Here is a 27,134-nt window from a genome sequence, read left to right as displayed (position 1 = left end):
GTTCTGAATGCTTTCTATCCTAAACAACGAGCCAAACAACAGAAAAAGCAGAGCAGATCTCCTGAGGCTCCAGTGGATAGTTGCTATGGTAACACCAATCCCTTACTAAAGATGGATTTTATGACAAGGCTGGAGACACAAGTGCTCCATTTATCTATAAAGATAGCAGTTCAGAGCCGAGAAAGCATATGTGCTCTAATACTATCCTTCCCTGAACCTTAGGAATTGATTTCTAAGCCGAGAGAGTTGCTTGGAAGTCAAGAAAGTTTTCGATACTGTGCTATGATTTCAAGCAAGGTAATTCACCAATACCAAATCAATGGTTTCCCATCAAGTAAGTTGTTAAAATTGTTACAATGCGGTATGAATTTGTACATGTTGCTTCTTCAAGATTCTAACCACGCATTTCTACATTAGTGATTCATACCTGGGGTGTACCAGAGCTATGTTTATATGCTGGTCTGCATCTGCATTTTATCGTGGTTTTTATTATTATTATTAAAAAAAACTGTGTCATACAGATTCATCCAGTGTAAATCGGTGATAGATGCCAGCAGGAAGTGTGATCATGTCGCCCTTCTCCATAGCAATCCGGATCCACTTATCATCTTTATCACGAACATCAAAATATCCACTTCCTTCCAGGATGTAGCGAATCTCATCATCCAGGTGTAAGTGCTCTTCATAAAATATTTTTATCTAGGACAGGGAAGGAACAGTATAGGAAGCATTTTTGTGGAGCAAGTCTATTACAAACACATAGCATATTGTATGCTACACAGATTGTAAGGTGCTACTTCCAAAGTGCTCAAGCTTCTGTTAATAGGCAGCTGTTCAATGTTTATAAGGTAGATTTTGAAGTTCTCTCAAAATTATCCTTATAGCAATTATACAAAGTAGATTGGCACACTTACAGCAGATGAAGGACTTCTGACCTCTGAACATCTAGTTGGGAAACATTTTAAATGCACATTCCTAGTAATCTTTGCATTCCATCAGCCTCAATTTGAGACCAGCTGTTTGCAACATTAAATCTATGTGTGCTATGTACTGAAAGCTAGTTGTTGCAGAATTACATAAAAGCAAATGAGCATGTTGGTTGTATTCTTTCCCTCCTCTATGCCCAGCATAGAATTTAAGCGCTTTGTTCCTCCTTGACCAGATGGCAGCACGCTCGTCAAAACTGTGCAAGCTGGCAACTTGGGAGGGCTTATTTCAATGAGTGAAGCACCCTTCTAAATTGTTTCAATGGTCCTACTAAATAGGTTGTCATCTATGGAGAGAGCAAAGTCATATTTCTCTATCTAGATCAGAGGTCCCCAACCTTTTGGGCATCAGGGAGAGAGGCTTTTCCGCAGACGGGAGGAGGTGGGGTTTTGCGTGCTGCCTGCATCCTGCAGATGGGGCTTTGCTTGTTTGTGTGGACTGGTTGCTGGGATGCCGCGGCCCAGTACTGGTCCACGGACCAGGGGTTGGGGACCCCTGCTCTAGATGGCATTGCTTTCCAAATATGCCCTTCATAAAAAATCTCACATTTCATGAGGCCCCCAAAACAGATCATATTGTCAGCTACCTGGATTCAATTTAGTACTACCTAGATACATTAGGATTGGAGCATCCAAAATTTCCAGCTGATTTTTGATTATACAGGTTGTGGATTCTAAATTGCAGTTTCTAAAGGACTTAGAAGACACCAGACTGTATAAGGGTTGGGATTTTTTTTCTAACAAATGGAAATATGAAAATGATTGATATTTGAATGAAAATGTTCCTCTCTGCTACTGAAAGATATTTATGGAGACTTCCTGAGGAGGATTTGCCCTTCCATTAGGATGGTGACTGGCTCAAGCAGTTGATTCGAAGTGTCATAAAAGCTTAGCTACTCAGCAGCTACTCTTTATACTGTATTAAGTTGTGTATTGACATGTGAGAATGACCTTGAGGGACAAGGGGAAGAGATGCTTTGCAGGAAATGATCAGACAAGGGAGAGGAAGAGCCCTCAGTTGCTTAATGGTTAGAGAGAAAATTAAGGAAGACCCAATCTAATGGATTAGTTAAAAGTGTCGGCAGAAGATTTGCATTTTCAGACTCGCAAGATTCTGTTAATGTACCCTTACAATAAAGTAGATTTAGCTCATCTGGTTGTGTTTCCTGTCTGGTTTACCGAGGAGGGCTGACAAGATGCATGCACTAACATAGGGGTCCCCAACCCCCGGTCCGTGGAACAGTATGGCAACCAGACAGCACAACCAAGCAAAGCCCCATCCACGAGATGCAGGCAGCACACAAAACCACACCCCCTCTGGTCTGCGTAAAAACCTCTCTTCAGGGAACCGGTCCCTGGTGCCCAAAAGGTTGGGGAACTATGCACTAATAGGCAAACAAGATTTTCTGCCTCAGGTACTAAAGAATTTTATAGACAGCCTTGAACACCATGTGTTTCAACTTTCCCAACCTAGATCTAAAAAGGTGCTTACCAACCTAAACAACTTTGTGGTGTGTGGACTTCATCTCTCAGAATTCCCTAGCCAATACGGCCATTGCTAAGAATTCTGGGAGTTGAAATCAATACTTCTTAAACTTGCCTAGGTTGGGAAATAGCAATAGCACTTAGACTTATATACCACTTCAGACTGCTTTACAGCCCTCTCTAAGAGGTTTCAGAGACAACCTGTTGCCCCTAACAATATGGGTCCTCATTTCATTGACCTGGGAAGGATGGAAGGCTGAGTCAACCTTGAGTTTGCTCTGGATCTACATATTTCATTTCTCAGAACTTCATGCTGAACATCAGTAATCAGGCTGAACATTCTAGAAGTAGAAATCCACATAGAAAAGGTGTCAGGCTAAGAAGGATGACACACCGTGACAAGGGAGTAGGGTAGAAAGCCATCTGGATGTATTGCTGCACTGAGCAGAGGATCCGGTTCCATGACCTTCCTTAAAGGATAGGTCTGACAGAGAGACCATTCTAGTTCTTGCTTCCCTTTCTCCTCAGGCATTCACATGCAGCCTTCTCTTTTGGCACCTTCTACTTTTGAGAGATTTGCTACCTCTGAGATCTTACTCCGTTCCTTCCATCAGGCGTTTATTCTGTCCGAGAATGTCTGGATGCACCTTGGCTTCAGACAAGTCAGACTCTGTTAGCAAGCCACATCCTCCTTGGTTTTATTCTCTGGGAATCAAGGTGCCATTTTTTTCTCTCCCCCCCCCCCAATTTATCAGTTTGGATGGAACACAAGACTGGTTAAAAAATGAAATGCCCAACTCTGTTTCTCCTTATTATCAGATTCAGTGAAGCTGAGGAGCTGCTAAGTGTAATCAATAATAAAACAGATGGGGAGGCAATAAACCAAAACTCAAGCCAGACAAAGCTGTGGTGCCATTATTAGGCACTTTGTTTGACCTGGAGAGCTGTTTGGGGCTTTAAATTCAATTAAAACAAAGAAGTAAAACCTCAAATCATCCTCAGAAAAATCAAGTACTATTTTCACTTGTTTAAGATAAAAGTAAAACAAAAAAGTAGTCTTGCTGTCATCTCTGAAATGTTTCGTATGGAAGGAATTGTGATTCATTTGGTCGTTACTGTTCCTGTTGTAGTTGTTGTGTTGTTTTGGACGTTTGTGTTGTTTGGGTGTAGGGATCTCCGGTTGAAGCCTCATGGATATCTGTTTCTCTCAAAGACTCTGTATAAGTGTCTCTGTTTTGTTAATCTGGCCTCTGTGTGTTGCAATGGGATTCTGCTCTTCTGGAAAGTATTCTGACACAGCTTTGCTTATGGCATTTGGAGTTGTTGCTGTGGAAGTTCAGGATTTGGTCTCTGTGTCTTGTTTTTCTGTATATGGTAGATTTGGGTGTGCTTGATTATCACAAAGGTGTCATCCACGTAGCGTACCCATAGTTTGGGGTTTATTGTGTGAGAGAACGATTTGTTCGATTCTTTGCATGATGACTTCTGCGACCAGGCCAGATATGGGGGATCCCATAGGTGATCCTTTCAGTTGTTCATAGACCTCACTGTCAAATTTGACATAGGTGGTTAGGCATACAGTAGTTGGAAGAGTTCACATGTGTTTTCTAGTTGTGAGTGGTCCTCTTGGTAGATGTGTCTTGTCTAGAAGTTCTCTGATTAGGCTGTCTGCTAGTTTCAGATCTATTGATATGAATAATGCAGTAACATTGAATGATATCATAGTTTCATCCTCGTCGATATGAAGGAATTTGAGTTTGTTCAGGAATTGTGTTGCATTGTTTATGGAGTATTGGGAATCGCTGATGACGTGTTTTAGGCATTTCCATATTGCTTTCATGAGGTTATAAGTGGGTGTGCCAGGGAGTGAGTTGATCGGTCTGAGTGGGGCATTTTCTTTGTTCACTTTTGGGAGACCATAGAACTGCGCTATGTTTGAATCAGTTGCTTTCATTCTCTGGTATTCCTCTTTGGTGATTTGGTTTAGTTTCTGTAGCTTTTTTAGGGTTCTGTTGATCTTGTTGTTCAGTTTCGTCGTCGGGTCTGTGTTGGTGCATCTGTAGGTGTTTGGGTCCTGTAGGAGTTGTTTGGCTTTTTGTATGTAGTCAGCCTTGTCTAGTATGACTGTCATTCGGCCTTTCTCAGCTGGTAGGATGATGACGTTGCTGTCAGTTTTGAGACACTTCATTGCCTATAGTTCCTATTTTGTAAAACACGAACGCCCAAAATAATACAACTGCTACAGCAGGAATAGCAATGACCAAACAAATCACAATTCCCTCCATACGAAACATTTCAGAGATGACAGCAAGACTACTCTGCCCACACAACCTCACAGTAGCCCACAACCCAGCCTCAACTCTATCAAAACCTAAAGAGCCAACAGAATCAAATCAAAGATCAGGCGTCATATTCTCTACCAACCACTGAGAGGGAGAGAGCTACTTCAACTGAAATACTGGAAGCAACATTCCAAACAAACACAACACAATTCAAACCGCAGTGAAGTTGTCCCCCCTACACAGAGACGAAATGTTTGCAGTCTAATTACCAAGCCCAGAAGTCAAACCAACAGTCCAGCCACCAACCCAAGCTACTAATATTCAAACACATCTCAACATACACACACACACACACACACACACACACACACACACACACACACACACACAATCAACCAGCTTAAGGCGAGACTTGAACTCATGGTCTCTTGCTTTCTAAGCTGGCATCTTAACCACTAGATCAGAGTGGCTCTGTTGTTAATAGGTTGAAGGTTAATATGTTGTATAAACCCAGTCACTGGATCTACACTCAAAATGCAGTGTTCTCTGACTTGATGTTCTCCAGATGTGCTAGAAACACAACTCCTAGCCAAAATATTGCTTCACAATCAGAGAACACCAACCAATGTGGGGACTCCTGCTATAAATAAATCAGTAGATTCACCGGTTATGGATACATCCCAAAGGAATACTATTGTTTTGTTTCTGCCTGCCTCCTTTCCTATTCAGGCTTTTTCTTTCTCCTAAGTGCCATTAATATAAACCAAGGAAAGGAACTACAAAAACAATTCTTACCCTTTAATTCTGCGCATGTGCAACATCTGGTTTTTAAACTTCAGAGATAACCTTTTGCAATGCCAGTTCTGAAATGGCAGGCTCCATCTTTCATGAAATTTATCAACTCTCTGCCTAAGAACTAATTAATTTCTATATTTTCTGTTCCGTAGTCTGGTATCTGATAGTAAGAATAAATAAAAGAGTGACAGAATTGAAATCTATCTCTGGGAAGATAGGACATTAGAAAGGGTCAGATTTCAGAAGTTGTAGCCAAATCAAAGCTTCAATAATTTATTTTGTTTCTGCATCTGTGTATCTAGCTTCTTTTGACAGGTTTCTGACAACGAATCCTTCCGTGGCTTAACAATTTTTCAGAAGCCAGGTTATTATCATCCTTCCTATTACTGTTAGAAGAAAGTCTAAATCTAGTAAACAAAAAAACGAACAATGACAGAAGTATTTTCTTTCTTAGGATAATTTTTAAAAATTAATGCTAACCACAAGTGATGATATACATAAAATGAATCAAGAGAAATAGACCAGGTATGCATTCTTAATTTTCTCCAACGATCAACTAAAATATTCATAGCACTTCAAATGTATTGCCTTGACAACCTCCTAAGAAAATTAAAGAGAAGCAAGCCTCTCTTCCTGAATTATCACTCTAAAAATCTCACACTTGTTATTTCCATTTCCTTTGGAAGCTTGATATACTGTACACCCTCTTATGTCAGAAAAACTATCTTGTTTAGTTCCCAACTCATTTGAACATTCCTATGCTATATTAAATAAACTATATTAAATAAACCACAGTAATATTCTAAGCCTAATAAACATATTTACGGCTTCGCCCCAGCAAAATCTGTGAACTTAACACTATTTGAAGAGAGCAAAGTGATTTTGAGGACTGCCTCAACTTTAAGACGAGCAGTAGAAATTAAACGTGTCATTTCTCCAGGCACTTAAAAATATGTTTTTATTTAAAAGTAATGCATTCAGTCATTAAATTCACATGACAGAATTTTTTCTGGCTGTAAAGTTACCAGAACATTGTTATAAAAATTAGAAAGCAGATAAAAGATATCTACGCTTATACACTCACATATTCCTGTTACAGAAGCTATGAAGTGGGACTTACTTCTTAAACAAAGGGAATCCACTGCTCAAACATTAGAGTAGAAACTTTTAAAACTGGCACACACTCTAGTGGTAAATTCCAGTCTTTACAATCCTCCCAAAGCTCAAACAAAGCTGTAGTTGTTACCTTCTCTTCATAATTTGGCAGCATATCTTTGCTTATCGTTATTATATCCATCCAAGAATACTTCTTCTCCTTACGAATTTTTGCTAATTCTGGGTCAGTCTCGTAGTTGTCAGCATCCAGCTACAAAATGAAAAAAGGACTGTCTTGGTTCATTTGTTCAAAACAAGGTAACTGGCATTCTGGTGTACAAGGAAATTAAGTTCTCTCTAAAGCATTTTTTTCATGCTGAATTGAAGAAGAAATAGAGCTAAAAATGGCTTGTTTAAATATGATTATGCTTCACACACAGTTGAAAATTGGGTCACCTAAGGGTCGGCACAACTAACAAGATTTTGCAAACATAATAGTTTACATCTATTTATTGCCAGGAGACTATCCAAAGATTTAACATGCAACCTTGCAACTTTCTTCTCCTGAAAGCTGACCAGTGTGTCTTTAAAAAATGATGAAATATTTGTCAAAAATAAAAAAGTGGTTCAAGAAAAAAGGTGGAATATTCAGTTTGTTTAGATAACCAAGTGTTTTTCATCCTTTTGTAACTCTTGAAGTTGATACAGCACAATACAAATTCAGTAAAGTAAAACTGTCCTAATTATTTCCTTCGGATAAATAATTTTAACCACAGATGCATGCATGGACTCTTCCAAGTCATGCAAAGCATCAGTTTTCCTGATTTGGCGAAGATTCATGTACTGATATATTATCCTGCAATTCTGCAAACAACCCTATCCCATCAGCCTAATCATATGAATGGATACACCTTGGCTTCAGAACAATCCCACACTTGAAACATTAATCTAAATAAGTACATGGATCAAGGATCATCAGAATTGCGTATTTAAAGGATAAAGCATTTTCAGAGATTAGCAATAGATCATTTTGATTCTTCAGAAATAAGATTATGACAAAGCCAGTTTTGTAATGTCATTATTAAGTTTTCCAGAGAAGGGAAAACAGCTACCTCAAGAGTTTTAAACCCTTGCAGACTTCTGGTTTGATGTTGCAGCATAACGGATGTAAGAAAACAGGGCTCCGTCTTCCGATTTCAATTTTGCCCCACTGGGGACCCTAAAAAGGATCGAAAGTCACCCCAGAGAGGTGACAAAGAAGGAGGGGACCCTCTTTGATCATTGAGGGGTGGTGTCCTTTCTGTTTGATCCGAGGAAGCCCTCCAAACCAGTGGGGGAAAGACTGGCTACATTCATGTAGCCAGTCAGAAGCTGCTGACAACTGAAGGAAATAAGCACTAAAAAGCAACTTTTGAGCAATGTGGATGAAACTGGGTGAGACTCTATCCTCTCTTTATAACTTTAAGACTTTTTCCTGGAAAAAACCACCCAAAGCAAAGAATCCTCCCCAATGAGGGAAAGGGAATTTCCATCCCATTCCCTCAGGAAAAAAAACGCAGCAAACTAACTACTTGGAGGAAAACAGAGAAAATTATAAGATTAATTTGGAATCAATATAGATATATAGCCTTGAAATTTGGGGACTAAAAGTGTGACATCTAGTGATGAACTACGGCACTAAATTTATTATGCTTAAAGGTAAATAGATGGGATATTATATTATTAAATAGATGTTTTAACATGGCTAAGAGAATAGATAATTGTTAGAAATAAAAGTGTTACTATAACTAGAAAGATAGGATATGCAACTAGAATACTATATTTTGGTATGAGAAGGGAAATATGAAAATGCCAAGAGGGTCTGAATAAGGGAAACTTTTGGTTACCCAAATATAATTTACTATGAGAAAATTATAAGCGATACATACTATATTATAAAACAGGTGTTTGAATATGGTTAAGAAAATAGATAACTATGAGAAATAAAAGTATTATAACTAGAAGGATAGGATTTCTAACTAGAATATTATATTTTGTTATGACATGGGAAATATGAAAATTCTAAAAGGGTTTGAATAAGGGAAGCTTTTGGTTACCCAAATATAATATATTATGAGAAAATGATAAGTGATAGGGATATTTTGAACATTGATGGGAAATTTTTTTTTAAAAAAAAGCACCAAAAACAGGATATTGATGGAACAAATGGATTTTAAGTGCAAATGCAATTGCACTTTGGCTAGAAAAGATATTTATAAACTGACATTATTGACATTATGTATATTACCAGAAAAATGTGATGAAAATGTCTATATTTAATTGTATGTGTATTAACAGTAACAAGAATTGTATTTGCCCAGTGTGGAAAAATGCATACCACAGGAAGAAGAGAGGATCAAAGAAGCACTGGATGGTGTAGTATTGGAACTAGACTGAAAAAGTTAATATGTACCACTGAATTACCAATGGACCCAGACAACACGTTGTTTATTAAGTATTTATGATTGAAAAATTAGAAAATTAATAAAATGTTTTCCAAAAAAAGAGTTTTAAACCCTTGCTTAAGTCCTTCCCTGGATTTCCCTCAAGGCAGCTTGCCATCACTAAGAGGGCAGATTTCCAAAACAATGAAATTAGCCTTAATAGAGAAAGCAGCATGAACCAAGCAAACAAATGAGATTAAGTTTAAATCCTGACAAGACTAATAGGACTTTCCTAGCATATTTATCAATTTTTGATACTGCTCAGGTCCATACTAACAGTACCTGTGTTTGCCCTCTAAAGGTAATAGCTCTACTTCAAAGGAAGGAATGGCAGTGTAAAACTGAGATAAGTACAAATGCATCTGTCTTGCCCAGGTCATCAACAGATTGCCCTGGCTTTTCTAATGCAGTTTTCTTGTTTTCTGGATGTGTTGGATTTCAATTCCCATAATCCTAAACCATAATGACCTTCTATTACTGTAGCTGAAATCCAACACATCCAAAGGGAATCAGGCTGAGAAAAGCTATTAGAAAGTAACAACCTTTCACTTTTTAAGGTGTATAATAAAGAAACAACCAGAACAAAGGTACAGGAGATTTTGGTTTGGTTTTGCTTTTTTTAAAAATATATGGGTCTTTTAAGGTTTACCTGTTAAATTAGCCAATTCTACCTAAATAAATACATATGATTGATAAATGATTAGGAAAATAGTCCTTCACGGACTTCACACTTGGAGCCATAAAGGGCCTTGCATATCCCAAAGATACCAAAAATAACACTGCTGAGAGGCTACATATTCTCATAAAGGTCATCCATTGTAAATAGGCCATATCCAAAGGGCTAGATTTATTTATTTTATTTATTTAATTGATTTTATATACCGCCCTATTCCCGAAGGACTCAGGGCGGTTTACAGGGCGAGTTAAAACAATACAAATAAGTACACTTTAAAATAGAATTAAATAAGACTAGCCCACAATTAAACAAATTAAAATTAAAATTAAATTAAATTAAAATTAAAATTAAATTAAAACCCCCTCAGTCCAGGCCAGCAAGATCAAACAACCAAGTTTTAAGGTCCCAGCGAAACGAGCAAAGGTCTGGGGCAGTCTGAAGTTCTACCGGCAGTTCATTCCATAGGGCAGGCGCGCCCACAGAGAATGCCTTCCCCCTTGGAACCATCCGTCGGCATTCCCTAACTGGCGGAACCCTAAGGAGGCCCTCCCTGTGGGAGCGCACAGGACGCTGGGAGGCTGATGCTGGCAGCAGGTGCTCCCTGAGATAATCTGGACCCATGCCATTTAGGGCTTTATAGGTCATCACCAGCACCTTGAATCTCACCCGGAGGAGATTAAAGGAGGAACAACAGATCTTCTACTGTAGAAATCACAGGGAAAAAATGAGTAAGTGTTCTTATTACCAAAAAGATACCAAAATCAATGTAGTTAGTAAAGTTAGTGTAGTAATGTTAGTTTATCTTTAAGCATGACTAAACAATAGAATGATTTCAACTCCAAGGCAAGCCATTCAACATTCTAGGGATTCGCGTCTATGTTCCAACCACAGATACAGTTGATATGATTAAGTCTAAGCCAACTTGCAACATCTATTTGACCTCACACCTAAAAAAGGTAAATTAACTATACACTAAAGCACTATCATTACACTAACAATAATAAAAACAGTTGGCATTGGGTATACAAAACCAAGCAGGAGGCAGACTAACAAATTTTTGCCAAGAAATTCCAGTATTCATAACAAATACCTGTAATGTTCTATATAATTATGTAGTGAACATAACGAATAAATGTCATGGATTGGATTTGCTAAACATGCCTGAGGAACTGAGGACTGAAATTCATGACATCATTAAATATGAAGCATACAGATAGTCCTCACTAAATGACCACTCATTCCGCCCCCTCCAGATGACCTTTGCCATTTTCTTCCTCTTGCTGCTGACCAGGTGTGATCAGCCTGGCCCTTCACAAGGCAGCTGCTGGCTGCAGAAGGCCTTTTTCCAAAGGCCACACCTGACTTTCTTTAATGCCTTCCAGGGTCAGCAATTGTTTAACGAAGGGCCAGGCTGTGCAACTCATCAGCAACAGCAGAAAATGGCAAATGTCGGCTGGGAACAGCGGAAACAGCAAACTGGAGCTTTCATTCCCTCCTGGCTGTACTCACTGGGCCGCCACAGCCATTTTCCTACCTGCCAGCCTGCTTATGAGTTGCCGAGGACTCGCAACTTCCTAACAGCATCCCCAGTGACTTTGCTTGTTGGAAGCCACAACTTGTGAGGGGTTCCTTGTTTAACAACCTGCAATTCTCACTTAAACAAAGGCAATGGAGACTGTTGCCATTGCTACACAACATGGTCATGTGTCGTTCCTTTCATCACTTAGAAACGAAAAGTCCGATTCCAGTCATCAATGGTATCAAAAGCTGCTGAGAGATCTAGCAAAAGGACGGCTAAAAAAGGTAAGGTAAAGGTTCCCCTGCACATGCGTGCTAGTCGTTTCCAACTTTAGGGGCCGGTGCTCATCTCCGTTTCAAAGCCAAAGAGCCAGCGTTTGTCCAAGGACATCTCCGTGGTCATGTGGCCGGCATGACTAGACGCCAAAGGCGCACAGAACGCTGTTACCTTCCCACCATAGTGGTCCCTATTTTTCTACTTGCATTTTTACGTGCTTTCGAACTGCTAGGTTGGCAGAAGCTGGGATGAGTAACAGGCGCTCACTCTGCTATGCGGCACTCGGGATTCAACCCGCCAAACTGCCGATCTTCTGATCGACAAGCTCAGCATCCTAACCCACTGAGCCACCGCGTCCCTTCAAAGGACGGCTACACCACTCCAATCCCAGCTCCACCACAGGCCATCCACAAACATGAGCAAAATTGACTCTGCATTAAACCCATCTGAAAGCCAATCGAAATGAGTCCAAATAATCTGCTTTCTCCAGGCCCTCCAGAGCTAAAGACAAGATAGATCTGCATGTGGATTAGAGAACAAACAAAAGTATAGGATATCCTCAAGAGGGTAAAAGAATTGAAATGGAAATGGGCTGGTCACATAGCAAGAAGAACCGATGAAAGGTGGACTAAGGCAGTCATAGAATGGATCCCACTTGATAAAAAGCATCCACGAAAAGAGACCTAAAACAAGATGGAGCAACAACATTAGCAAGTATTGTAGGCCCAACTGGCAAAAGAAAGCGCAGGAGCATATAGATTGGAAACATATGGAAGAGGCCTTCATCCTACAGTGGATAGACAATGGCTAAAAATGAATGAAATGAATACATGATATTCTTCTGGTCAACTAAACAGAATACAAAATGGACCTGCAAAGGTGAAATTTAATGTATGAAAGTTTACACCATGATAAGTTTGTCAGCTGTTAAGGTATCAGCAGATATTATTAGCCATGCTAATGATTACTGTTATTAATAATTGTATTTGTTTTGCATATTTCCTTTCATGACCCACTAACGTCCCAGAGAACTACAACAATGATCCCATTGGATAAATTAGTTTCAAAAAAGGCCAAGGGGCCTGACTCACACAGGAAATTTCACCAGGTCAGCAAGTGACTGAACTGGCAATATTGAACAGTGAACAAACATAAGTAGGTTGTGTTTTGTGTGAGTGTTAAGTCTGTTCGATTAATTTGGGTGTTGTGAAACCCAGAAAACGGGGTAACTGCAGGCCCTAAACGTAGAGGGGGAAGGGGGGGCTTCCAAAGCATTATTTAAAATTTGAAGATGATTGGGTTTTTTCATTAAAAGCAAATGCCATCCGTTAAAGCAGAACTTGCAGGACCTGTCGGTTTTTCAAGACGTCAGGTACGATCTCTATAACTGGATTGCTTATTTTTAATGCCTTTTTTCAGGGGATGGGGGGGGAGAAACATACGTGTGTGTGTGTGTGTGTGTGTGTGTGTGTGTGTGAGTGAGTGACAGAGAGAGAAAGAGAGAGAGAGAGAGAGAGAGAGAGAGAGAGAGAGAGAGAGAGAGAGAGAGAGAGAGAACAAACATAAGTAGGTTGTGTTTTGTGTGAGTGTTAAGTCTGTTCGATTAATTCGGGTGTTGTGAAACCCAGAAAACGGGGTAACTGCAGGCCCTAAACGTAGAGGGGGAAGGGGAGGCTTCCAAAGCATTATTTAAAATTTGAAGATGATTGGGTTTTTTCATTAAAAGCAAATGCCATCCGTTAAAGCAGAACTTGCAGGACCTGTCGGTTTTTCAAGACGTCAGGTACGATCTCAATAACTGGATTGCTTATTTTTAATGCCTTTTTTCAGGGGATGGGGGGGGGAGAAACATGTGTGTGTGTGTGTGTGTGTGTGTGTGTGTGTGTGTCTCCAAGGTTTTAGCACGCCTTCACACTCAAGAACAGGGGTCTTCAAACTTGGCCCTTTTATGACTTGTGGACTTCAACTCCCAGAATTCCTCTGCCAGCATGCCTGGCTGAGGAATTCTGGGAGTTGAAGTCCACAAGTCATAAAAGGGCCAAGTTTGAAGACCCCTGCTCGAGAACCAAGCGCGCTGCCTCAGGGCGGCCGGTGTGCTCAGTGGCTAAGGGGGGATTCTGGGCTCGGCTCTCCCAGGCAAAGCCTGAGAAGCCCTCCCCGCCACGGAGCACAAGTCAGTCGCGTTTGTCTCGGGCTGCCCCAGCCTGGTTTCGCGCAAGCTCGCTGCAAACGGAGCCAGACAGCTGGCACCTTTTGCAAGTCTCGGACGCGGCCCGCCTCCCTCCTCCTCCTCGGCCTACTTTCCAGTAGAAGACGCCGAGTCGGCTCAGCTGCTCTAGGCTGACCGGCCGGTCCGGCTCTGGGCGATGCGGCTTCCGGGGGTCCTCCCGGGAATCGTCCATGTACCAAGCCTCCACCATCGTCCCCTGCCACCGAGGCTCCGCTCCCGCCTCCCGCCCCGCCTCCGACCAGGGCCAAAGGGGGACGCCTCCCCGGCCCGCCCCTCGCCGCCCGCAAAGACGCCGTGCCGCTTTTCCCGGCCTGGAGCTGGCGCGCTGCATCCGCCTGGACTCCCCTGACCTAAAGTCGGGGCGACTTAACTTCCAAGGGCGGTTAGCGAAAGTCTACCGTTTGCTACGACGGTGAAGATCCCCCTCCAGGGCTTTGGCAGCAGAAGGCAGAGCCCAGGCGTTTGCAATGGGGAAGCAGCGCAGGGCTTTCCGTCCGTGCCTAAATACGGTCGCAAGTCCGGGTTTTAGCATTTCGGATCACTTTTCCCCTCCCCGCAACATTTATTTATTTATTTATTTATTTATTTATTTATTATATTTTTATACCGCCCTTCTCCCGAAGGACTCAGGGCGGTGTACAGGGCAATAAATACAAAACAGGATACAAAAGTTAAAAACGATTAAATAAATGCCCAAGGTTAAAACAATAATTAAAACGTATTTAAAACATCCCATCACGAGTTGTCTTGTTTGGCCTTCGCTTTGTGAGGTCTGCTGCGGGAGGGGAGGGGTTCACCTCATGAGGCGTGTTACCTCCTGCAGTTGCTTCTTTTGAGGGCTCCTTGAGAACAGGTAGTCCTCGGCTTACGACCACAACTGAGCCCAAAATTTCCGTTGCTAAGCGAGACAGTTCTTGTCTATGGAGATTCTCAATCATCTAGGTCAGGGTTCTTCAAACTTGGCCCTTTTGTGACTGGTGGACTTCAACTCCCAGAATTCCTCACCCAGGCATGCTGGCTGAGGAATTCTGGGAGTTGAAGTCCACCAGTCACAAAAGGGCCAAGTTTGAAGACCCCCTGATCTAGGTCATGGTTGTCTCAAAGGTGCTTTTTCAAGAGGCAACTGGACTTTCTCGTTTTTTTTCTTTGAAGACGTTTCGCTTCTCATTCAAGAAGCTTCTTCAGAAGAAATGCTGAAGAGATTTCTTGGATGAGAAACAAAACGTCTTCAAAGAAAAAACGAGAAAGTCCAGTTGCCTCCTGAAAAAACACCTTTGGGACAATGTTAAGTGAATTTTGCCCCATTTTACAACCTCTCTTGTCATATAGTTGGTAAATGAATCACTGCAGTTGTTAAGGTAGTTACATGGTTGTTACCTGAACCTGCCTTCCCCACTGGCTGTTTGTCAGAAGGTCGCAAAAGATGATCACAGGACCCCAGGACACTGCAACTGTCATTATTATGAGTCAATTGCCAAGCATCTGAATTTTAAACCATGTGACCATGCAGATGTTACAATGGTCGTAAGTGTGAAAAATGGTCAGAAGTCACTTTTTTTCAGGGCCGTTGCAACTTTGAATGGCCACTAAATGGAACTGTTGTAACTCAAGGTCTACATATAATTTTTTTAAAAAAAACAAAATTAAAATGAAGCAAGTAGAATTGGGCACAGTTATATAAGAGACGCGCGGTGGCTCAGTGGGATAGGACGCTGAGCTTGTCGATCAGAAGACTGGCAGTTTGGCGGGTCGAATCCCAAGTGCCGCGTAGCAGAGTGAGCGCCTGTTACTCGTCCCAGCTTCTGCCAACCTAGCAGTTCGAAAGCACGTAAAAATGCAAGTAGAAAAATAGGGACCACTCCGGTGGGAAGGTAACAGCGTTCCGTGTGCCTTTGGCGTCTAGTCATGCCAGCCACATGACCACGGAGACGTCCTCGGACAAGCGCTGGCTCTTCGGCTTTGAAACGGAGATGAGCACTGGCCCCTAGAGTTGGAAACGACTAGCACGCATGTGCGGGGGAACCTTTACCTTTACCTTTATATATGATTACCCAACATCTTTTCAGTTCCAGACCTGGCTGTGAGAGATAACATTCGCCAGGTCCCTCCCAGCTAACAGATTTCCCCATCTGGCAAAGCAGGATTCCAGTGGAAGTTCTCAGGCAAGCAGAGGGGGGAAAAGAGATGCCTGGAAAAGGTTTTCTCTGATGCAAAAAGAGACAACACCAGGCACTGAACGAGGGAGACTTCTAAGCCCCAAGAAAAAGATTTTTCTTTCCCAAAAGATGGAGAGACACTTAGTTCCTTTCTTCCTGCAAAGAACTGAAGAGCAGAAGGTAAGGGATGAAGGAAGAATGTAGGCTGTTTAAATTAGCGAAGGGCACAAAATGCATTTTGAAACTCTTCCACAACTGTTTGTTGAGGGCAATTCTTACAAACTTCTCCATAGCAGAAAAGAGTTCCCTAATAATTTCTCAACAGCAGGATTCCCCCTTAGGTGCCAAGAGTACCACCTCTACTGAAAAAGCCTCTTGGGAAGCATTCCACGTGGTGGCTTCCCTTGAGAATTCAGAGATGTGTGCACAACAGTGGAGCTGCAAACTATTGGAATGACAAATGGACAATGGACGGTAGGATGATCAAACATAGTCCTGGGCCGCCTTGTATGGTAACTCAGGATGGACAACTTTTGAGCAGTTGTGGATCCCAGCCCAACCTCCCAACCTTTTGGATTACTAAAGGAAGCAATAAGGATGTGGCTGAAAATATTCAGCATGTTGGACAGCACCACTTGAGAATGGAGAATGGCTTTAAACGGGCAACCTTCTCCCCTTTTTGTTCTTCAAACCATCCGTCCTAGGAACCCAAAATTACAGCAAAATCACTGAACTTCAGCAAAGTCTTTTTGGACTGTTTGGGAAGGTTACAAGTAGGAGTGGTTTGCCTTCCAGTGGTTTCTCATTCCAATGTCTATCCTTTCAAAATAAATGTCCCCCCCCCTTGACCATTTTGCTGCCAAAGTTCAAGTGATACATGTCTATAGAGGTTCTCAGTCATCCAGGTCATAGTTATCCCAAAGATGCTTTTTCACGAAGCAACTGAACTTTTTTCTTCAGCTCTGAGAAGCGAAACATCTTCAAAGAAAAACAAGAAAGTCCAGTTGTCTCGTGAAAAAGCAACTTTGATTCAAATGATATACGATACTCTCAGAGTGTTTTCTTGCTGATGCTATTTCAAGCCTTTTGGGTGACACACTTTTAACAAAAGAATAAATGGAGCAAACAGATTCTAAGAAAAGCAACAAGAATAATCAAGGAACTGGAAATTAAATCTCATACTGGGGGAACTAAGTCTATTTAACCTTGAGAAAAGATGACTGAGCAAAAAGATGCAAAAGTACTTTCAAGTATCTGAAGGGGCATTAGACAGAAGAAAAGCTTTTTTTGTTTGTTTGTTTAAGAATGAGAGTATGGAAGAATGGATTTAAATTATAGGCAAGCCTTCTGGCTAAATGTTAGGGAAAGACTAAGAAAGCAGTTCCACAGAGGGGATGAAAATCAAAATTTATCTGGTGAAATGAGCTGCAGTTCATAAATGCTTCTGCTTTTTAATAAAATTAGTTAACTTGAAAAGATGGCACCAGACTCTTGGCTACCACAGAATAACGCAGCTGTCTTCCTACCTGATGGTGTTGTGTTCTCCCTTATTAGATACGTTTAAGCGTACACATTATGTAAAGACCTACGGTATCTCTCTCGGGAAGCAATGGTGCTAGAGAAGGTGGAAGGAAAGAGAAAAGGGTGACCAGGAGCAAGATGGATGGACTAAGTTACCATGGCAAGGATGAACTTTTGGAAGATTTGAAGTGCCAGGTAAGGGAGAAGGTTAGAAGCCCTTCTTGAAGGGACTGAATTTATTTATTTAGCGTATGGCTGTTCACACACAGAATTAAAAGCACTTCATATTTACAAGTTAGAACAGTTAAAACAATTTTTTTTAAAAAAGAAGCAATTATAAAACCTAAGAGGAAAAGAGAAATAACATTTCAGAGTTTAATGTCGAGTTTGGAGATCCAGTCAGTAGCTGCCATTGTTACGCAGAGGAAGTCCTTAAAATCTCCTGGGTATCTTCTATTAGTGCATTTCCTCACTATATGTTGGATAGTCTGTCGGGGAGCCCCGCAATCACATTGTGCTGAAGGTGTCTTTCCCCATTTATACAGAGAATCGGCACACACCCGATGAGTCATTCTAATTCTATTGTATGTCGCCCATATGTGTCAGGGTGACTGAAAACACAATGAAACAGCACAGAAAATACTTTACCCATTATGTACTCCCACCTTATTTCTGTTCTTAGCCAACCTTGAACCAAACTTGGAAATCCTTGAATCTCCACAAGGCACGTTTCTGTTACAACTAGGACTTCTTAAATATGTTTAGGGAGGGAGATTCATTTTGGGCATCCATAGTAGCAAATAAACTCTGCTTTGTTCTGTGAGGCTTTCCTCTGATTGAGTTGACATACTATATTCCCTATTCCCCAATATTTACATACAATAGAAGCTAAGGTCTGCAACCTTTTAAGTGCTGTAGGCTTTCACAAGGAAAGCAAGGGTGGAGGCTAGAAGCGGGCCAAGAGACAGAAGCCGGGTAGCTGTGATGCCAGAGGATGGGATCAGATTGCATCCCTTTGCCGAGGAGAACGCCGAGGAGAACGAGGAGAAGGGTGCATGTCAATGTTTGTGTCTGTTTGATTCCACTTCACATAAGCAGCCAAGCAGAAAGCTGGTTTTCATCTTGGGTCTCTTTCCAGAGGAAAATTTGGGTAGCATTATTGCCTTTTCATCTAGCAGGGAAGAAATGGAGCATGTTGCCAGTCTGTGTAGAACCCCAAGAATTTATTGTGCTTAAGGCTCAAGATACACGCTTCGCCTTGAACATTAAATTCCAGACAGACACCGCTCACAGCTGGAGCCTAAGGAAACACCAAATGTTGCATCTCCATTGTGTTTGCTTCTTTCTCAATTATTTTTAATTTAGCTCCCCTCTTGCTTATGGATTTCCAAGCATATGTCAAGCACAGCTTGCCACGTATCAAATGGTTTTTAGTTTGCGGGTGCATCCAAAACTGACACAGGGCAGCATCAGAAAGCAATCAGCAGGATTTTCCTAAACTTGCCTGCTCTCACGGATGCCTCCAGGCCTGCATTTCCTCCAGTTCCCAGGACTGCAGGAAATGCACCTCACGAAGTGCTCCAGCAAATCAATTCTGAGTCAGATGCTGCTCTAGGCAAAACTGAAGGAATTTCTTCTAAGCTTAAGCAGGCCAGTAGGCTGTCTGGAAAAGACAGATAGGCAGAGAGAAAATGAGTTCTAAAGGTGCAGGTAATGGAAGACTTTGTTAAATGGCTCAGCTCTTGCTGGAAGATGGGATTGAGTAGCTGAGCAACAGCTGTCAGCATTAGGCTATCTGATTTTTCTTCTAGTCTGGTAGCTCGAGCGGTGAAAGTTAAATGGTGCAAGTAGTGAGACTTTTAGGCCAAGAGTTTTAGAAATATAAATATTATTTGAAATTTAGCTTTGACAAAATCCAGAATCTTACAGCTCTTGTGAAAATTGATGCACTTATCACGGCATCAGCTTTTTGGGTCTAAAGCCCACGATATAACGTGCCTGAGAGTTAACAGGTAAATGGGTGATTGCCAATGATGCCTATTCTCGAATGAAATGGAGACTTTGGTGGAATGAATTTCCTTCTTTTCCCTACAGCTCCCATATATCTGTCCAAAAATGGCTCCAAACTGTAAAGGAAATAGTCGGAACAGATACAGGTACAAGAGGAAGAGAAGTATTCATTTATTTCTATTCTATATGATCAGATTTCACTTGGACTACAGGTAGTCTTGGACTTATGGGAACACAACTTAGCCTCCACTGGGCTGTGGGAATGGTTGGCGAGTGCACGCACTCACCCCCCACTCATGCTAGTGCTGCCATGAAGGGGCTAACTGCCACGTGGGCACTAATGGCCCTATTTGTGCATGCACGTGGGCGCTAGCGGCTCTGTTTGTGCATGCACGTTTAGGTTAGCATTGCCTCCCTTTCCCTCCTGGCTGCCAAACGGGAAAGATTCGGGACCTCTGTTCTAGAAGACAGAAACAATGGTCAGAGTTACAATGGAGTTCATTTTGCTTGGGCATCAATAACAATTTCATATTGATAAATCCTGTACAGCAGTGCAACAGGCTGTCTGAAGAGGTGATGAACCCTCAAGGCTCAAGTAGGCTGGATGGCCATCCATTGGTAAGTCCAAAGAAGTGGGTCCCTGTACTGGAATTGGAATAGATTGCATTCAGAATCCATCCTTGTCCTTATACATTGTCATTTACATGCAGGTGTTTACTCCAAAATAAGTTCTATGAGAATACAATTTACTCCATTTTTTCATTCATAGTATTAATATATAATTTATTTCAGTTGCAACTTCTAGAGATGTGCACATAAAATAATAAAATACTATCCTCAAATTTACAAAAGCAATCTGACGAAGTCCACTTGTTGCCTATTGTCCAGTCCCAGTGGTGACAGTCCCAAATGCTGTGCTGAACAGCATTGGCTTTCCTAAATGATAACAAGATGGGCCCCAATACAATCCTTTCTTGCAGAACTTCCCATCACATATCATCCAAAATAAGGAAGAAGGTGTGTTGAATATGTTCGTTCATCTTGAGTTATTTGTGACAATAATAAAGGTAAGATTACAAATAAAAAATGAGTAAATAAACAATCTGTTCTTCCATTTGTAGAAGGCACACTTAGCATCCATGCTATTAATAACTTAGCTGTAGTAGGGACTTGACTAGTCTTGTGCAGATGATGTGCAAAATGTTGTAAACCTAAAGCCATTTCCATATGCATTCCCTGCTTCTTTCATACCTGTTGTAGTTATTTATGCTTGTCCCATGAGATACAACCTCTCTTACTAACTACTTCATGGGTCCTTCAATCATTGGCAGCCAACATTAGTTGTTGTTAAAATAGACTGTGATGGTGGTTTACAATTGGTTATATTTTTCCTGTGCAAGAAAACAAGAAATCACTCAAAAATCCTTTGGTCCTTTTAAAAAATGTAAACCTTTGAACGAATCCCCTAAGAATGTAAACATGCATACTCTTTTTAGCACTTTTGGGGCTCCCTTTGCCGAGTTGTTCACAGATATGGAAGATATGCGATAACAGTAAAATATTTTTTTCTTTTATTGGCAAAAGATTTTATGTATGCTAAAAAAGTGAATGCTGTCTCATCTGAAAGATTAAAGAAGCTTTGGTTCTGCTAAAACACAACATTAAAAGTATGCAGAGATTTTCATCCATCCATCCTGATCATAACACACTGAGTTGGAAGTGAGTCCAAATATTTATTCATTTATTTAAAAGATTTGTATAGCTGCCTATCTTAAACAACTCTGAGCGACGCACAAACAATAAAAACATTTTTTTTATTTTGATCAATAGCCAGTCAAGTATGCAATGATTCTACCAAGCTTGGAAGTACATAAAGAATTCTTATTAAATTAGGAATAAAATAAAAATGAAATGCAAGTACTAGTTAGATCAGGGTTCTTCAAACTTGGCCCTTTGATGACTTGTAGACTTCAACTCCCAGAATTCCTCAGCCAGGCACGCTGGCTAAGGAATTCTGGAAGTTGAAGTCCACAAGTCATCAAAGGGCCAAGTTTGAAGAACCCTGAGTTAGATTATACAGTATTGCTATTATACAACTAAAATTGTATAATTTGAGGGGAAATTAGCATTTAGTTGGAGTGAAGCAAAGAGGACTAAATATGGTCTATTTGCAATTAGCATATCTTATCTCTAAAACCCTGGTCTTGTTCTTTTGTTTAGGACTCCAGCAGACCAGGAGTGACACTAAAGCAACCATGCTCAAAAGGGAGTGGGTGGGGGAGGGGAGCTGTCAATGTTTACATATGAAATCCACTCCAGTGTTGTTGCTAAGGCAGTTCTACTTCTGTCATAGGCATGAAAACTGGCTGGGTGACCTTGGGCCAGTCAGTCTCTCTCTCAGTCCAACTCACCTCACAGGGTTGTGGTGGTGGTGAAAATAGGAGGATGAAGGTGTGTTGGGTATGTTCACCTCCTTGAGCTGCATCTTGGAGGGCCAGGTGGATTTAATTTGGAAACAGAAGACCTGGTGGCATGGATGGATCAAAGAAGGCAAATTATTGACCGCAAACTCCTCCTGTTTTAATGGCTATTAAGGAATAGAAGGGGACTGAGCTTGAATCACACTGTTACATCTACCATTTGATTGATTGATTTCTCCACTTATATGACTATCCATCTCAAAATCATGGCTTAGGGTTACTAACAATATTTTAAAATAGCATAAACCATTAAAAAAAAGAAACAACAGACATATAAACTCAACTAGGGTAAAAACGATCTCACTGACAAATCAACATAAGCATTTGATGGACAGCCACATCTTCTGAGACCCAGACCGGTGATATTTTGCCTTTTCGGACACCCCCCCCTCCCCAAAGATAAAGGGGCAGCAGAAGGAAGATTTGTAGACTAAGATAAGCAATAACATGACACCGGGCTGGATTATTTGAGAGACCGCCTGTCTCCAGGGACATCTACCCATCCCATCAGGTCCAGCAGAAGAGACTTGGAGCGAGTACAACTAGAGAGTGTCATCTGAAAGGACCCAGAAGGATGGTCTTCTCTGCTGATACACCCACCTCTAGAACATAATTCTATAAAACATCATTCCCTCTGAGGTCAGGCTCACCCTGATCCTGCTTTTCTTCCAGGAGAACATGAAGACCTGCCTGTGATGGCTCCCTTGGGTGCTGGCTCAGACGATGAGGAAGAGGTGGTTCTGGGGACATCCGAGAGGGACTATGGAGAGCACCAGGGGGATATAGAAGACTCCATGGTAGTCAGATGGTTGAGGCAAAGCAGTCTGACAAATGTTGGGGTAATCTAGGAAAGAGCAGCCAGACAAACAGCCGGCTATGCAGTCTGGAGTAAGGGAGCACCTGCAGCCGGTCAGCACAGAAAACCAACTGGTTGCAAGGTCTGGAGAAGAGGCATAACAGCAGTCGGTCAGCAGATGACGAGGAGTTGTCACTGCACATGCGCACACACATGCACACACACACACACCCCACTCGATCTAAGGTCACAGAGAGCTGAGCGGAGGTCGGCACAATGAAGGTTGCCAAGGCTACTTGTGAGGAGGCAGTCTCCCCTCCTAAAGAAGCACACCAGTTGGCACCTATTTACCTCAGTGTTTGAATCTGGCGGTTGTCAGAGACAGCTGTCCATAATCCAACTAACTGGGGAATACTCTTGACTCGTTGCCTTGAACTTGTGGAGATTGTGTTGCTTTTGTCATACCTTGGAACCGCTGGAGTTAGGCTGCTTCGACCCTGGCAAGGATATTATGTGGCATTGGGAAGTGGCTATGGGCCAGCAGGAGTAGCCAGCAGGTGCTCCGAAGTGCCAACAGTCAGAGAATGCTATGGAATATGAGATACCTGTGACCTCATATTCTGAAGTGGGGCTCCTTGAGAGAAAAAGTGGCAGGGGCAACTTACTGGAATGACTTGCAACATCCCTGCTGGCTTTCCCATTGACTTTACTTGTGGGAAGCTGGCAAGGAAGGTTGCAAATGGTGATCATGTGACTGTAGCTCACTGCAACATTGTAATCGTGAGCCAGGTACCTGGGATGCAATCATTGACCAGGGAGATGCTGCAATGCCACCACAAGTCCTCCTTATTTGCTGCCTTCGTAATTTTGAGCAATAGCTGAACTGTTCAAAACTGTATTGATAGTCCCCATTTAACCACCATGGAGGAATGTTGTCCATAGGGTCGCGATGGGTCGGACACGACTTCGCAGCTAACAACAACAACAATTTAACCACCATTGGGACCAGCAACTCCATACGTGACATGGTCATTAAGCGACATCGGTGACTGATATGTGGGTCACAATCTCACTTCTGCTAGGGCCACGAAGCCTTTGCCCAGTTGTTAAAGCAAGACATCACATGACTTTGACTTGCGCTTTTACAGCCAGTTCGTCCATTGATTCTGCTTGTTAGAAGCTTGCTGTGAAGCGTGTAAATGGTGATCACATGTGGGATGTCAGTCATAAACACCCACCGGTTTTGCATACTATTTAAATCTCCACCATGTGACTTCAAGGACACTGCTCCTATTGTATGAGGACCTGTAGTCAAGTTACTTTTTCAGCACCATCATAACTTTGAACAATGCTACGTAAGGCAGTTGTTAAGTGAGGACTCGCTATACTGTTCTTGAATAAATGTGCTCTCCTGGTGACTTGTGTTGTATAGTTTTTTAAAATAGCTTAAATTTGTCTTTAACCTTGGTATTGTTGGTATGGTTATTTTATTTTCTTGTTTGTTTTGGTAGCGTTGATGCTTTAATTGTAAGCTTCTTTGGGACTGTAAGACTCTATAACCAGAGCCATGAAGGTGGGATGAGTGGTTATAGCAGGGGTGTCAAACTCAATTTCATTGAGGGCCGCATCAGCATTGCGGTTGCCCTCAGGGGGCCAGGTGGGTATAGCAAGGGTGGGCGTGGCCTACTGGGTGGGCATGGCTAGAGTGCGTATGGCCTACTGGGTGGGCATGGCCAGCTATACATCATTCGCATCAAGGGTGCCTATGGGGGCCTGGGCAGGAATGGGACAGATCTGAGGGTCTCTGGCAGGAGGAGGGTCTCTGGGCCAGGGCCAAGGCAGTGGGGGCCGTTCCCTCACTGTTTCCAGGATGGTTTCGCGGGCCACATGAAACCACTTCGCGGGCCACATCCGGACCCCGGGCCTTGTGTTTGACATGTCTGGGTTATAGGAATGGAATACCAATGTAACTGCCACAACTGAAGCTAGATTTCTAAGTTTTTTTCACTATTTGCACCCTCATCTGACCAATTGTCTTGCTCAAGTTTTCAAAGTACGATGAAATGCTTATTATGCACTTGACTTTTCTCAACGTTAAGCTTGTGTGATATTAGCTGAAATAACTCCTACCCTTTCCAGTTCCTAAGTAAATAAAAAGGTATTTGGCAAGCGAGTGGAAAAAAAAATATTGTTTTTGCAACTGCCTGAAGAAAATAATCCCTGCAACCTATCACAACTTACCTACTTTAAGACTAATCCATTAATGGCTGTATTTCTCCTGCTCCCAGTTTGGAAAACACCCCCCCCCAAAAAAAAAACCCAAAAAACAAGCCCTATCCTCAGCAGAAGAGAAGGAACTAGGAGGGAGGGCGGCCATGCATGAAAATATCTGTTGTAAATTCTGTACTATCCCTTCTCAGGGAGATCAGCAAATGACTTTTGGCCTCTTCAGTTCAAGGAGAGGCCCATCAGCAGAAGTACACTCTGATGGATGAAGGGGATATGAAAGAGGTCTGGTTGAGAGGGGTCATTAATAACCTTAAGAGAACCAGTTCACCATCAAAGTCAAATTGCAAGGCATTTTACAAGAGTATACTGCTTCAACCTACTTCCAGCCTAGCTCTACTCTTATTTCCATATAAAATCTGCCTATTGCTCAGTTAGCCATGCATAACAGGTTTCTAAATTCACTAATTTTTACCCAATATTTATGTAACAAAGTGAAACCAGAAAACGTGTCCCCCAATCACTTTCCCAGATCCTTCAGAAGCACGCTGAACTATTCAGAATAAAATGGCTGTTTGTTATCACAGGGATATGGCATTTCAGCTTGTATTTTTGCACTCCTTTCAGAGCAAAATCAAGGGAATCTTATCAAATTTGGACAAACCTGTCTCATAATGGGGTCTATAACTTCTTTTTAAAAGCTGTAATCTGCTAAAATGGCTCTGTGATTAAACTACTATTGTATGGCCGTAAAGTCTACAGCATATAATGATCTGTTTTGTGCAAGCATATAGAGTACAGCAACCTTGTTTTATAATCCTGGAGAATCAATACATATTTAATTTAGAAATGTTGGCTTATTAAAGCAACATACTCCAGACAAAACTCCAGAGCAGGGGTGTCAAACTGCCGGCCCACAGGCCAGACGCGTCACGAGGAAACCACGCCCACCCCATTGCCGGCAATGGGGGAAAAGTTCCGATACGTCACACGACATCGCGAGTTTGACATGTCTGCTCTAGAGTATCTTACACCAAAAGATGGCTTATGGCTTTCCAAAGGACATGCATTCATGCAGTGATAGGCTCAAGCATTTCTCAAATTGATCATTCTCCTTCTGAAATAAATACATTTTGATGTAAATATTTTACATTTTTACATATAAGTACAAAATTTGAATCTCCCTGGACAGATCATCAAGAATCTCCATTATGAGAGCTTAAATATGTGCACCATGAAGGCAGATGGTGAAAAGTGACCATTCTAGTTTTCTGTGATGGTGTAAGGCAGCTCAACTAGAGCACCAAATCTTGCTTACCTATCCCATCTCCTTAGAAGGCATAACAGGCACATGTTCCAACTCTACAACCTATAATAATCAATCATTATAAGAATAGATGCTATCTTCCTACGCAGATTGTTTTCTGTCAGAGTGTGAATGGAGCAGTGTGAATTTTGGAGGAAAAAGGATATGAGTAGAGTAAATAATAAAACACACCCAGTGTGTTTTAACTTTCTGGACTTGGACCTACTTGATCTAAATTCAAATCCATCCTCAGTTACTGAAAATCATAGTGTGGTTGGAGGCCAATCATCCCCATTTACCTCACTACGTAGAGTTTTTGAGGGGTGGGGATGAAAAGTAGAAATTTTTATGTTAAGTCACTTGAAACTCCTTGATAAATAGTGGAATATGCATGTAAATAGCAAACAGGTTTATTGTTCCAGCATTATATATTAGGTATGCCAGCACCAATGATTATTTTATTTATATAAATAACAAAGCAATCTGCTCCAAAAGTATAAACATCTGAATATACTTTGAACATTGTCTTACATACAGAGTTTGCACCATATTACGTAAGGTTATCATGATTTAGTGATTTTGAATTGTGCTGTACTTTGCTTTCTGTATATTTGTACAGACAATAAAATCAAAATTAAAAAATCCCTTAAGAACATATTGTTGTCCAATGTTTGTGTGTGTGTGTGTGTGTGTGTGTGTTTTTTCTGAGGTTTTCGCGGGTGTTTGTATGTAGATCTTTGGCCATTTGGGTTTTTCCCCACGTAGAATTGGAGGTATCAGGGCAACGTTTCGACGAAATCTCATCCGTCATC

The 27,134-nt window shown here is 41.6% G+C and overlaps 1 protein-coding gene across 1 annotated transcript in view; it reads right to left on the bottom strand.

Moving 5' to 3' along the window:
* Nucleotides 1–14,064, bottom strand: part of ADI1 (acireductone dioxygenase 1) — a 16,601-nt gene extending 2,537 nt beyond the window's left edge. Inside the window, exons 1-3 of the mRNA XM_081312760.1 lie at nt 13,898–14,064; nt 6,795–6,914; nt 520–699 (exon numbers count right to left, since the gene is read on the bottom strand). Coding sequence (XP_081168886.1) covers nt 520–699; nt 6,795–6,914; nt 13,898–14,017 — 420 coding nt within the window. The 5' untranslated portion in view covers nt 14,018–14,064. The remainder of the gene's footprint in view (nt 1–519; nt 700–6,794; nt 6,915–13,897) is intronic.
* Between the last annotated feature and the right edge of the window lie 13,070 nt (nt 14,065–27,134).

Source organism: Vipera berus (assembly GCF_964194415.1).
Source record: "Vipera berus genome assembly, chromosome: 1".
In the NCBI taxonomy this organism is placed as follows: Eukaryota; Metazoa; Chordata; class Lepidosauria; order Squamata; family Viperidae; genus Vipera; species Vipera berus.
Note: the sequence above shows the minus strand (reverse complement) of the source record. Positions and strands in the feature narration are given on the sequence as shown.